Source organism: Amphiprion ocellaris, chromosome 1, assembly GCF_022539595.1.
Source record: "Amphiprion ocellaris isolate individual 3 ecotype Okinawa chromosome 1, ASM2253959v1, whole genome shotgun sequence".
Taxonomy (NCBI): domain Eukaryota; kingdom Metazoa; phylum Chordata; class Actinopteri; family Pomacentridae; genus Amphiprion; species Amphiprion ocellaris.
In genome coordinates, this window is record NC_072766.1 from 24530816 (window position 1) to 24544825 (window position 14010).

General features: G+C 39.2%; 1 protein-coding gene across 7 annotated transcripts in view; it reads right to left on the reverse strand.

The window, feature by feature from the left end:
* The window catches only part of ntrk3b (neurotrophic tyrosine kinase, receptor, type 3b), a 224984-nt gene that overhangs the window by 79246 nt on the left and 131728 nt on the right, over window positions 1–14010 (reverse strand). For 5 of the 7 annotated variants that reach the window (XM_035942506.2, XM_055011935.1, XM_035942508.2 and 2 more), the window contains one exon: window positions 13483–13585. In XM_035942506.2, coding sequence (XP_035798399.1) covers window positions 13483–13585 — 103 coding nt within the window. The remainder of the gene's footprint in view (window positions 1–13482; window positions 13586–14010) is intronic. The other 2 variants (XM_035942507.2, XM_023297334.3) reach the window with 1 other exon arrangement.

Here is a 14010-nt window from a genome sequence, read left to right on the forward strand (position 1 = left end):
CACAAAGTGTATAGACATACAGGCACTTTATGATCCGATTCTTCATACTGAAGCTGGATGACGAACTCAAACACACCTCAAAACTTGGACTTGAAGACCAAAGGAAACCAATGGGCCACTTGGAGACCAAGGGAGAACAAACTTTCCTGACATCACAAAAAGCTCTTTGCAACATTCTCAGATCATGCTGGGACAACATGACTTATCAAGTCTGAACAAACTTGTGGAGTCCATGCAGTGCTGCTGTCATTCAAGGAAAAGGGGATAAATGAATGCTAAAATACTCTGATATTTTTCATTGATTCAACTCTTCACTTACTAAGCTGACATTAACATTGTACCTTTATACCTTTAGATAGTAGAATATGCCACTACTAACCCTGTATAATGCAGTACAGTGAAATCTATGACTTTCAATATCCTGGCTGTTTAATGTATGCCATTCAAGAGTGTTGTTTCTATTAAACCTATGATGCAATATTTACAATACTGTCGATGCTTATATTTGGATATTCTGTAGTAAATGTGCTCACTGTCATAAGCTGTCATTGACAAACATACTGTCACATCATCACTGATTTAGCACAGAAATTAATTTCAATGCAAGAACTGGTATTTTATATTCGTCAGTATAAAAGAATCACAATCCTGTCCAGCGTAGGAGTGAGCATGCAGCATCCTACATTTGGCTGTTACATAATATGAGCTGTTTCCTGGGCCGGTGGCTAAAATTTACACTGAATTAAATAGCGGAGAGAGAGGGGGCTAAAACGCTTCTCAGCATGCTTCTGTTCTTCAGAATTATGATTCTGGCAAAAAAATCAGGCAGGAGCATCATCTCAGCCCTTGAAAAATCACCTTCCCACCTCTGAGTAGATGCTCTCTCATGCGGTATGATGAGCAAAGCATCGCCATCCACATGTAGAAAATCCTGACTGGAGTCATGCCAGAGGTTTCCCGAGGGGAACAAAGGCCTAGAATATTGAGCTACACGGGTTGGAGGTTTATGACTGAGCTGCACCTCTTCATTCAGCCTACTTCTTGGGCTACTTTTACACTGCAGGTTCAAGGCTCTCCGCTCGGTTACCAACTGAGCAGGTATGATGGCTCACAGCAGTTGAGGAAGTAAACTACAATCGTAGCCAAGCTTTCATGTATCTTTTTAGCCACAACCTGCCTGTAACCTGGCTTGTTTAATGATAACAATAAGGGCAGAAACACCTCTTGCTGACGCTGTGTAGCCAACAGGGAACAGTCAGTTCTGTATTACAAGACGTGGAAAGTGCTGTCCAAGCTGACTGCGCTGTGCTCCGAGAGTGTTGCCTGGTGAGACTCAGTCCCTTAATGTTCATTAAGTTGGAAGAAACTCATCAGCACTGTACCACATGGGTCTATTTCAAGGCCTCATGTAAATTGCAGAAAAAATTAGCGCAATAATCATTAGCAAAGTCCTCTAGGAGAAGGAGTGTACTGTATGGTTGGGAGGTTGAATTAAAGTTCAAGAGTGAAATTAATGTGCGTATGATTACTTCCTAGATAGAGATAATCCAGATTCTCCTGCAAACAAAAAGTTGTTGATGAAAATTAGAGCAAACTCTAAGTCCTCAACAGAACAGGCCTGTCTCTTAAATTTATGTTCCAGCTTTCACAATTACATTTTGAAGCAAACATATTTTCTGCCAGATTATAATTGTGTTACTGACTTATCGCAAATATGTTTCTAATCGATATAACAATGCTTTACTGCTGCTGCTTTTCAGCCAACCAGGACGAGTGAGATGGTAGTCATCACCCTTGTAACCCAGAAAATGGAGTCCAAGCTTGAAAAACGTTGTGACAAGGTTGTATTTTACATTAAACCATGTAAACATGCAGTTATTGTAAAAGAGTCAGAAATCACAAGTAAACAAGTAAAAACAAAGTCAAACAATAATGGTCCCACATGGAACCTTTCCTATAAACTCACAGTCTTGCCTTTTGATGATAAAATACATTTGTTTCTAAATGTAAATAAAAATGCAGTTTAGTTGTATAGTACCATCATTTTGGGGAGAAAGGGCTGCAAAAGAAACATCACCACTGGATGTTGGTGGCTGACAAAAGACTGTGTGTGCTGTGCAGGATAAATGCTAAAATACATGATGTTAAGCAAAGGTTTACAAAGAGAGGATGTGAAAATCCAGAGATGCTGACTTAAAGAATACCGATTACTTAATTGCCATTGAAGCAAAAGCATTGGTGTGCACTGTTTAGATTCATGATTTCCCAGTTGGATAGACTGAAAAACAGAAACAATAGATTTCCAGAGCGATATAGTGACTGAAACATGGAACTGTAGATGTTCTCCTTGGTGCATTTTAATGCATCTGTTGTTGCTCTGAAGACAGCTTGGCGCTTTAAATGGTTTACAGTGGAACTACACGTGTATTTGTCATGATGCTGAATGCGGGCGCCTTTCATACAGCTTGTCCTTGTAAGTTCTCATGGTTGACAAAGAATAGCAGGTGTTATATTTTCTTAACAACAGGGTGAGGACCAAATTGCTGCAGCAATTGAGAAAGCCTTCTTCTTCTACTCCTACATCTCAACTATGCCATATACTGACATCTTGAAGATGCTATATTAAGCTATTGTTACACTCAGAAGATCAAGGACAGTCTTCTGAACTATTGATAGCAAGGACTTAAAAGCGAAGAAGCTTCCAAACTCCAAGTCAAAGTGCATTCTACTAGACCACTCTGCAAGCTTGGCCTTTTACTGGGAGTTATAAAGTGCAGCATAGAAGAGCAGTGTGCATCTCTGCAGAAAGACACCAAAATGGACGTGAAGCACTTAGCTATTAGCAGAAGGTCCAAAATAAAATGAACAAAAAATAGAAACCCTATTTGTATCAGGAACAACATATCTACAGCAACAACCTCAGGCCAATCTGGCACTCTATATTCATCCAGGGACAGACAGCACCACGGCCAAACTCCTTGGGAAGGCTCTCATGCAACTTTAAAACGAGATAAATAAGTAAACAGCCCTTTTTTGTATTTTCATTTTCCATACAAGGTGCAAAAAGAACTAAGGAAGGACATGTGAGATCATGCCATGGCTGAGAGACTGCAGGCTGCATCCAGATCCTTTTAGGGTTAAACTAAAAGCGCTGGCGGTCTGTGGCATGCATCAGTGGCAGAGATGGTCTGAAAAACCACACAATGTAATGACAGGAGTGACAGAGAGATGAACTTTACTTCCTTAAAACTGCTTCTTTTCTGGTAAGAGAAAAAGAAGCGCTTCCCAGTGGGGCTGTTGCTGTATTCTTGGCAGTGCCCATCTGTCGTATGTGTTCAGAAGAATGAATTACAGCTAATTAAAGTGACGGTGCTCCAGCTACTGAGCAAAGGATAAACACAGTTTGTGCTGGATAGACACAAGGTTTGTGATCCGTATCATTGTGCCCCTGTTGATTACGCTGAGTATACACACATAATATGACTTAAGATTGCCATGTAGAAATATTTTTGATATTATGGAAATACATTAGAAATGTGATATATATACACACCGATCAGCCACGACATTATGACCACTGACAGGTGAAGTGAATAACATTGATAACCTTGTTATAATGCAACATTCTGCTGAGAAATCTTGAGTCCTGACATTCATGTGGACGTGTGGCATGTACCACCCACCTAAACATTGCAGGTCAAGCAACCCACAACTCCCCATGGCAACAACTGTCCTTAATGCCAGTTGCCTCCCACAGCAGGATAATGCAGAACCGCAACATGACACAGCTAAGCTGTTCACCCGGGTTCCACACTCCCCAGATCCAAATCTTACTGAGCATCTGTAGGATGTGCTAGGATAAGCCTGATCTAGGCTAGCCTGATCTAGGTAGATCCCACCCTGCAACCCACATGACCCACAGAATTCATTGCCACCCTCCTGGTGCCACAGGACATCCCCAGAGGTCCTATATATATATATATATATATATATATACATATATATATTTATATATATATATATATATATATATATATATATATATATATATATATATATATATATATATATATATATATATATATATATATGTGCTACATTGCTAGATTTCAGTTACTTTATTTTATTTCAAATAGCCTTTTAAATTAATTTAAGTCCCTCTCCATTTATTGTTTGAATGCCTACAAACTAATCTCTGTAAATCAAAGGCACATATTTACATATTTAGAAGGTTTTACCGTGCATATAATATAATGTAATATAGTTAATATAATATAGTTAATATAATATAATATAATATAATATAATATAATATAATATAATATAATATAATATAATATAATATAATATAATATAATACAATACAATATAATATAATATATAAATATCTAGATCTATAAAGTCCCTGCCTCCATCTACTCTCCACACTATGTGCTGCTTCTTGAGCTTGAATTCAAACTGATTCTAAAGAATATTGACACAGAATGGCCACTCTGCTAAGTGAATGGATTGGTTCCTCAGACTTGTTATGAATGAATTCCCCCAAATCCATGTTTTGTTTTTTTTTTTTTTTTTTTATCAACATGCAACAGTTTCATGGTGGAAATTCTCAGTCATGGTGTTAACTGATTATTTCCTTTCCTATGATGGGCCTTCCAGCACATAAAAACACCATATTTACATGTTGAAAAGGTTTTTAAAAAACATAAAACAGCTTAATTTACACATTGGCAGGATTCTTTAAAATATTTAGAAATGAAAATTCAATCAGCAGTCATGGTCAATGGAAAAGAAGCAGGTCTGAGAAGCATACTTGCCAACCTTCAGAAATCATACAGTAAATCAGATATCTGGATTTGAAGTGAAGTGAATGGGAGCCTAGTAATGTTTTAAAACAGGAGAGCAAATTTGGAAAGGTACAGAATTGGCAGGAATCTGAGGAAAGCAACAAGTTTCCTGTATTTTTGCACCACTGAATCTTTTGGATTAAGTCAAGAAACAGCCGGCTGCATTAGCTAGATTGAAGGTGCTCTAAAACTAAGAACAAATCATGATTAGTAGGTATTTGATTGGCTCAAAACAGAAAATTACTACAGTTGTGGCTATTTAAAATTATATTGTTTAAGACTTTATGCAGCCTAAAATGGTAGTATATAACTGGCTACTGGTCCATATTCAAGGACAAACAGTATATACAGATGAAAAAATCCTGACAACACAACAGAGTGTGATTGGGCAAATTAAACCTGGTTTAGCAATGTTATACCTGGTGATTGTTATTCTCAATACACAAGGCCTTTTTAACGCATGACAAAAAAAAAAAAAGTGCCAACAATTGAATGAATGAAATGGCCTTACCGCAGCTATCTGTGTCCACTGCCACCTGTTTATTTTACACAAAGGAAATTGTGAGAACATTTCAGGGCAACAGAGACAGGGAGCATCACTGTAACCATAGCAACTACCTCTCACTCCTGCATGTGTGGAGTGGAGAGATGCTGCACGTCTGCTCTGTCCATGTCGATGTCAGGATCCTCTTTTCACACCGCCACGTTACCAGTTATGAATTTGTTTTTCACTGCATGAGAAAATGGACCTGTGTAGTGAGAGCGTCTGAAAACTGTCAACTGCTTGAGTGTCACAGTCGTTACAGGAGAGCAGGCAGCCATGTTTAAACACACAGGAGCAGGCTATGCTTAAAAACGGACGTTTTAGGTATTAAAAGTAATGTAACAAGTGGTGTAGTAATAAGTAACACCAAATTACTTTTTCTGCCTGCAAATTAGTAAGTAAATCACTACCTTTTCAATGGTTTTTTAATGTTGTGAAGTAATTTGTAGTTGCTTTATATCTGTGTGTTTTCTGAAGGTTTGTTTGATTTTGAGCAGTTCTACTAATCAGCAATAACATGAAATTTCCATACAATCAGATCTTTTACTTCAGTAAGGTTTTTACAAAATAATTACCAACGTGTGATTAGATGTAGAAACACTGAATTTGTATTTACTGTAGATCATTATATTTTATAGCTTCTTTGATTTGTTACTTCAGTAAACATTTTACTAATGAGTCAGTGTTTCAAGGCTCCTGCACTAAAGCCTGCTATTCATGGTGTACATTTTGGTCTCATTTAGAGTAAAATAGAATAATAAGCCAGGTATGTTTTAGTGCGGAGCTACCTTGTGACTGACAGGTAGATCTACCCCTCACTTGTCCTAACATGTTTAAAGGATCAAGATGCTTGTGGGTGACTTATGTGATATTGTCATTTGTAACTTATGTACAACAGAATATCTGGTGGTTTAACCTGTAAAAATATGTCATTTTATAAAATCTTTTGTCTTGTATGTAAAATGTTTGTATCTAAAAAGTAACTACAGCTGGCAGATAAATGTAGTATTGTAACAAAAAAAAAAGTACAATATTTCTTTTCTAAAATCTAAATACAGAACTAAAGTTGCACAGTACTTCAAGAAATGTATTCGTGTTGTTGTTTGTTACGTTTACGTCTTCTTTTGAAAGGTCTGCTTTCAATTATTTTAATGTTACGCCAAGATTTAGGAAGATGAGCAAAATGCTGTTAATTGAACAGTTTTTGCTTAACACTTCCTTGACACACGGCAGGAGTGTCTGTCTGTAGACGGACATGTCTCATTGCTTGATGGCAGAGCTCAATGTGGCCACAGGAGGCCAAGCGAGGCAGTGATGCAGTAAATGCTGCTCTGTGTGCGTGTGTGTGCGTGCGTATGTGTGTGTGTGTGTGTGTGTGTGTGTGTGTGTGTGTGTGTGTGTGTGTGTGTGTTTGTGTGGGCTGATCATCCCCAGGCCTGGTTCAGGTAATGTAGCGGAGAGGAGGGTAAGTCGCCCTGACACACACGTCTGGATCACAGAGGCCAGCAGGCAGCTGCAGGGTATGGTTTGTGTGTGTGGGTGTGTGTGCGTCAGTGTAGGTGTGTGTCAGTGAATCGGTGGGTATTTCTGCGATTTCACTAATGGTCTATCTGCACTTCTAAAACCCTGAAAACCGTCTATGTTAAATAAGTCAGAATTCTAATCAGACTGGATGACCAATGCATTAAACATATCACAGGATCAGTTCTCACAACATGCTCTGCTCATGACTAACAAACACCTTCACCTGCACTGGCAATGCTAACTGAAAGGCTAGATGGCTCAAATTGATTTAATGTGAAGAGTCTCTGCACACCTTGACTCACATGGGTCAGTCATTCGCTTCACAAAGCTTTTTCGGTCTCATTATATTACATGGGTTAAAGACTCTGTGCCAGATTTGTTTCTTGTGTGTTATATATGTTGAGAGTGAACAGTGTAACCGTGTATTTAAGGGGGATCAGGTAAAAAAAAAAAGTTGGAAATACAGAGTAATTGTAGTTTGCAATGTGCCTAATGATTAATTTTCCTGTAGGTTAAACAGCAGTTTAAATTTAGACTGCTAAACTAGTGTAAAAGTATGAAAAAAACTGAGCACAATTTAGTAAAAAAGGTTCAACATTTTCAGAAAAAAAATAAAGTGTGTATTAAAGAGCCACGTAAAACCATTAATCCTATTCTTTAAAAAAAACAAATTGCTTGTTAAATGCCACTGAAATGTGTGGTATACTATCCTACAAAACATTATAACAACTCACTAAATACAAATCAACTAACAACTTTTAAAATACCTTGCAACTTAATGTCCATAAATCTGTGGAGCACATTGCTGTGACTAAATGGCCATATGTCAATTTACTCTGACAGCCTACATACAACCTCATTTTTATTTTCTACATAAAAATTCTGCCAAACCGTGCTGGTTTTACCAGATGTCATCTGTCCCACTTTCCACTTTGCTGGTGTATAACATTCATAGAGAAAACAGGGCTGCAGCCCTGTTGGTGGCTGCTTAACAGTTTCAATGGTAAACCAGCGTTGTACATTAATAAAACATAGTATTCTGGTGAAGACTAGTGAGGGTTGCAGGTTGTAGTTTTATCATTGATCAGAGTACATGTCATGCTGTTGTTAAATCTTGTCAGTAAGCTGTCAGAGAACTGATTTATTTAAGCAGCTTGTTTTAACTGAACGTAAGGCATATTCCAAAACTTAACAATATTAAGATTACTATCAGTAAGTTTAATAGAACAGAAAATATTTACTTTCATCACCGGGAATTTTGCTAAAACAAGAATTTCATGAAATTAAGTTATCTAATTGACCAGTTGTTCTAAACTCTATGGCAGTTGCACTTAGTTAACTTAGGTTCACCCAGGCGTGAAGGTCAGTTTGAAAGATAAAACTAAACACTCTGGTTGATCTTGCACATGCACCCTCACTGATTCAACAGGGTCTCTCTCTGACAAACACCTACAGCCCACCTCTGACCACTGGCAGCTACAATTGGTGCATTTCAACACTTCTGAATCCTACACATATACCATATGGCAGTCAGAATTCACACAACTGTCATCACATATATAACTCTCTTTTAACATCCATACCAAGCAACATCTGCCACAACTGTAGGCTGAAGCCAGTGCAGAAATACCTAAAAGTATGACACCACCGACAGCTGCTGGATGTCGGCTCCACAGAATACCTGGTCTAAGTAAGTAATTTAAAAAAAATATAGTCTTCATGCTCTCAATCTCTGCATTCAGATTCTCCAACAGAGCTACTGGTGGTCATTTTGAAAATGATGGCCCCTTCAATAAGAGCTGAATGCTTCTGGGAGACTGTAAAGATGCAGAGAAAGGTTGTCGATTGACAGCCATGAGTGACAGTTTGATCGCCTGCTGCGCTCCCCAGCTGCTGTCTTGAACTTTTGGAGCTTCTGTTTAAAGAGCCCCTATGACGAAAATCAAGTTTTTTGCCTTGTTAACATGTCAATGTGGTGTTTATATGCTACCAAACACATCACAAGTCAAAGAAACAGCCACAGTACTGAGAGTTTCCACCTTGAAATGACAGTGCACTCATGACAGTCTCAGAAACACAGATTTAGACTTCTGGGGATTCATTTGTACCAAACCTAAAGAACCAATCTTGTCAACTTACAGGGTGGGACTTTGTGTATCACTGCACCCTCACAGGATGCTGCCATACAATATTTTAGTGAAATATATGTTTGCTTGATTACAAAAGGATAAACAGTCAGGGTGCTGGTTCAGAATTGCAGCTTGTATACAAATTTAGTATTTCTACAACTTCTCACTCTTGTAATAAGCTTTCAACAGTCCATGCTCCATACAGTCCATATGGTTGTATGTGCTACATGCTATGTATTATATGTAGAGGTGTGCTGTGGGAGGATGGAGGAGGTGACATTTCCCCCTAATTAAGTGTGTCAAGTGAACAAAATTACTGGAAAGAACATTTCTGCTGCTATGCTAATAACACTGTAATTACGTCACTGACTTAAAAAGGGGATTTAGATTTGATTTCGCAGCCCTAAAAAGCAAAAACAAAAGAATGATCGCGGTGTAGTGTAGAAGAGAAACATTCCCCCTTTGTTCTTTAGAAATGACAGATATCAAAAAAAATGTATATGAAAGCCATGTGGATGTACTGCAGATCACATTATCAGCAGACTGAGCAAGTTTCAGTTAAAGAAGCATCAATCTTTACACTACTGATTAATAACTTCCTCACTTAGTGCTCTTTCTTCCATCATTTGTCACGTCCTCCTGACATGTCTGTTTGTTCACTGTATATTTCCAGTCAAAACTCTGTAGTGAAATGTAGCCAGAAATAGTCCCTGTATCATGTGCTCCTTATGCAAACACACAGCAGCTGCCAAAAACTATTGTGGATGAGCCCCAAATATATCCAGAGTGCAGCACAATGAGGCATTGATTCCCAAACTCTATGGGGACTCTCAGAATTAGTTCAGATCTGGGTGTGTTACTGTACTGTAATGATGACAAAAACATTTGAGACAGAATATCAGAGCACCACCAGGAAGGCATCGGGTTTTTCTTGGTATTAGACTTAATAATTTGTTCGCAATAATGGTTTCGAATCAGTTTGAAGCACATTAATGATTACCCATCTCCAGTTTCACAGTTTCAAGTTTAAGCACCCATATTGGAGAGAATTTTCAAGTTGGGTCTACATGCTAAAAACAGGTGGTCTTAACACATTATGTATTGAAACGTCCTGCCTGGACATCGACTTTGGCCAGGGATTACTGAGAAGATGAAGAAAGTAACAAAATGACATATATTTCTATGCCTATGTATACTGGCAGCCCTTACAGCTGCAGGGTGTGGTAATTTCCCACCAGAACATAAGAAAAGAACACAGGGGAGCACAATACTTATTACTGACATGCTGAGTGTCTTTTCTAAAGAAGCATTATTGATTCCCTGCTGACAAAAAAATCTGTGTGAAAGACACTTCAAAGCCCACTGGTGTGAATCACACTTTGAAAGATGAGCCTGTTGCTTAGGCTGCAAGATGTTTCAGCAGGGAGGTAAGTCGACAACATATTGATTGGAGCAACAGGTTATCTACAGTATGAGCAGATATGCACACTCTAAAGTATCTCTCACCAACCACAATTACAACCACATAAACTGAGCTGCAGTGCATCAGTCAGAGCTGTAAATGCAGGGCAGCCAGTGGATGGAGCTGCTGGTGGGCCTTGAAATGGCAGCAAATCAACTGAATGCAGCTCACAGACACACATGCACACACGCACACACACACACACACACACACATATACACACACACACACATATACACACACTCCGACCACACAAAAAGAAAAAAAAAAAGAAAAACAGAGTTTTTATTGGATGCCCAGAAACGGTCGGTGATCAAACTCCAACAACCAAAAGAGCCACAGTGATTTAGTGGAGCGAAAATCCATTATGGCTCCATCCAAAGGTAATGACTTCTTCAAGCCTTCCAGCTGATTCTCCAGAACAAGAGTGGGAGGAGAAAACACACACACGCACACATACACACACATATTGGACAAATCAGGCCTTTGTACAGAACAGTGTGAGGTCCTGAAAGAGTCCACACTGGCATCACCTCTCTTTAAGTCTTTTATACCCTCAATCACTCACAGTGACAGCGGAGACAGTAGCATCTCTATTTAAACTGGACTGACTTACGACGCCACAGTTTGCCCAGACAGACCACCACCTGACAGCAAATGAGAAGAGGAACCATGGCAGTAGCATTATTGATTTGTTGTTTGTTAATCATTACATTAGGAGATAAAGCTGAGTATTATGGCAATAATAATGTGGAGCAGTATTGACTTTTCATCCATCACACTATGGACTATACATGCTCAACATACCACTGACAGTAATGTAAAAAAAAAAAAAAAAAAAAACAAAACTGAAAACATATATTTCAGCAGTGCTAATGGCTGTACCTGCTGATCTACTTTGGCTTCAAAGTGCCTCATTTTCCTGCGCTATTACAGTCAAAAAACTGTTACCTTGAAAGAGGCAGTTAACTCTGGGAAACACACTGTCCAGAGCACAATGTATGAAACATGCTTTTAAAGTCTCTCAGCAGAAAATGTTGAGGTGCCCTTGAGCAAAGCTGACAGTCTTGTTGTATGAAGCAGCGAGTGTTTCTGGAGAATCACGCGGTGCTCAGTGAGATAGCCCTGCAATGCCATTCAAAAAAACAAAAAACAAAAACCCTACGGTGTCCAGGAGAACTTTGGACTTTCCATCAAGGAGATAAATTACCTTCCTCAGTGCTCTTGCTTGGAGAGGACTGAAACTACACTTGAAACACCCTTTTGCTAAGAGTTGATTCAAGAGTAACAGCAGGTGCTCTGAACATTAAAACATACTAAGCTCTCAATGCTGCTAGCAATATGAAGCAGTGCCTCTGCTTTCATTTGATAGCAAGTGTAAAAATAAGGCAGTGCTCTAACAGATTCCTGGCAGACTGAGTCTTACACTCAGATCTGTATTGATTCGCTGATGCTGCATGGATTGTGAATGAAATAAGAATCACAATAGCAACTCATAGTTGTGGGTGGATATAAATATCAAACTAGTCTGTTGTTGTGTAAAAATGCATTTCCATCTATTGAATAAGGTGCTTTAATTAAAAAAGGAATGAGAAAGTCAGCACAGAGCAGAAGCATCATCAGCAGCAGCTGCAGCATTGATTAAATCTTATCTCATCGAGACAAACACATCTTTCATTTTTTTCATCAGGATTTATGACTGATATGTGGATATTTTGTTTTCTTTGTAAGGAACCAGTTTGTTAGCACAGCTAAACAGTCCTAAGACATTACAAACAGGTCTGTAAAGCCTCATTAACTATGAGACTCATCCTTGATTAGAGCCAGCTTTAGGCCAATGCAATAATTGCCACCCCCTAAATAATTACAGTGGAGAGTTCTTTACCGAGGTAAGTAACGGACTCTAATCCTGTAAAGTAGCTAATTAAAAGGTGGCAGCGGCTAATGCTGCTTTACACCATACTTTCAGCATGTAATGAACAACATGCGTGGTTTGAGGTGTGAGGTCATGGTGGTATATTATTAGAATAGACTTTATTAGGTGTAGAGGGAAAAAAGAGAAATGCTTGAAGCTGACAGAAATGACAATTTATAGACAAAGTAATGAAGAAGAAGAAGCACACTTAGAGTAGGATCTTCAGTTTGACTCTGTGCACCTTGACGTGAAAGGATGTGTGTTCTATGAGTCATGCACAAATTCATCCACCTCAAACCACCAAACACGAACGAATCCCGCCACTCGACTTGAGAGCAGTGGTTGGCGTCTGGGTGGGCAAACGCTTGAACCTGAACCAGCAGGACCTGAGCCGCTGCCTCCCTGTCCTCTCTGCTCTGCACTCTGCTCCTAGATCAGCGCTACAACGGCTTGTTCCTCTTCCACGACGCCACCGCCGGAGAGATAAGCAAAACCTGGAGCTGACCCAAAATGAAAGCTCAGCATGCACAAAAGCCACATTAATCCTATTGAATTCCTCAGCATGATCGACAGCGCCAAGTCCAGTAATTAATTCAGGATCCCTTCTGCGATGGCTGTACATAGCAGACGCAGTGAATATATGAAATAGTCTGCATGCACACGCTCCTTCAGTATTGACCACTTTGTCTGTATGTGTGCATGTGTATCGGTGATTGCAAAAGCATTCCTTTTAGCAGGACTTGACTACACGTAGCATACAGCGACACAAAACAGTCACCAAGACCATTAATTGTCCCTTCCAAGGGAACAAAAACATTATTTCTCCAAATGAGTCCTCTTGAGGATATGACTAAAATGCAGCAGTAGTTCAGTAAGCACTCAGTAAAAAGTAAGACTTCTACAGTGGCTGCTCGTGCACATTTTCTAGCGAACGAAGCTTTTGAAGAGAAGATTAGCTCGGGGAATGGATTGTGCACGATGATGCAACTGGCAGAAAGGCGAAAAACAAAGCTAACTATCTGCCTGCCTATCTGCTCATCTGACTATATGTGCAGACTTACCTTTCATACCGAATTTGGAGCGCCGGCCGTATTTGTTGATGAGAACAAAAAGGACGAGGAGGAGGACACAAGCGAAGCCCGCCAAACCCACAGCAATGGAAACCTGGGAAAAATGAAACGACGTGTCAGACTCAGGCAGTGATCAGTGGAATGTTCTCACTTCATAATCCTTTCCAGATTTCTGATCACCTTAAACACGGCAAATCACAGTTTAAGCCACTAGTTTGTGACTACTGCTTCCTCACAGATTACACCGGCACGGAAAAAAGTTAAACACCTGTCTTGTTTGTGATGTGTTACGGTTGACAGAATGTAATTTAAATACGATTCTCATCTGCAGCCAGACTTACTGTATGATGTGACTCTAAGCAACGGCTGCTGCTTTGAAAAATCCTGGCTTATCCTCATCATTACAACCTGTTATTTCTGATTTAAACCGTACAAACTTGGATGCCGAAGGAAAAAAAAAAAACGACCAGTAATTTAGTTTATTGGTTCACTCAGTACAGTTTGCTTCTCATTATGGCC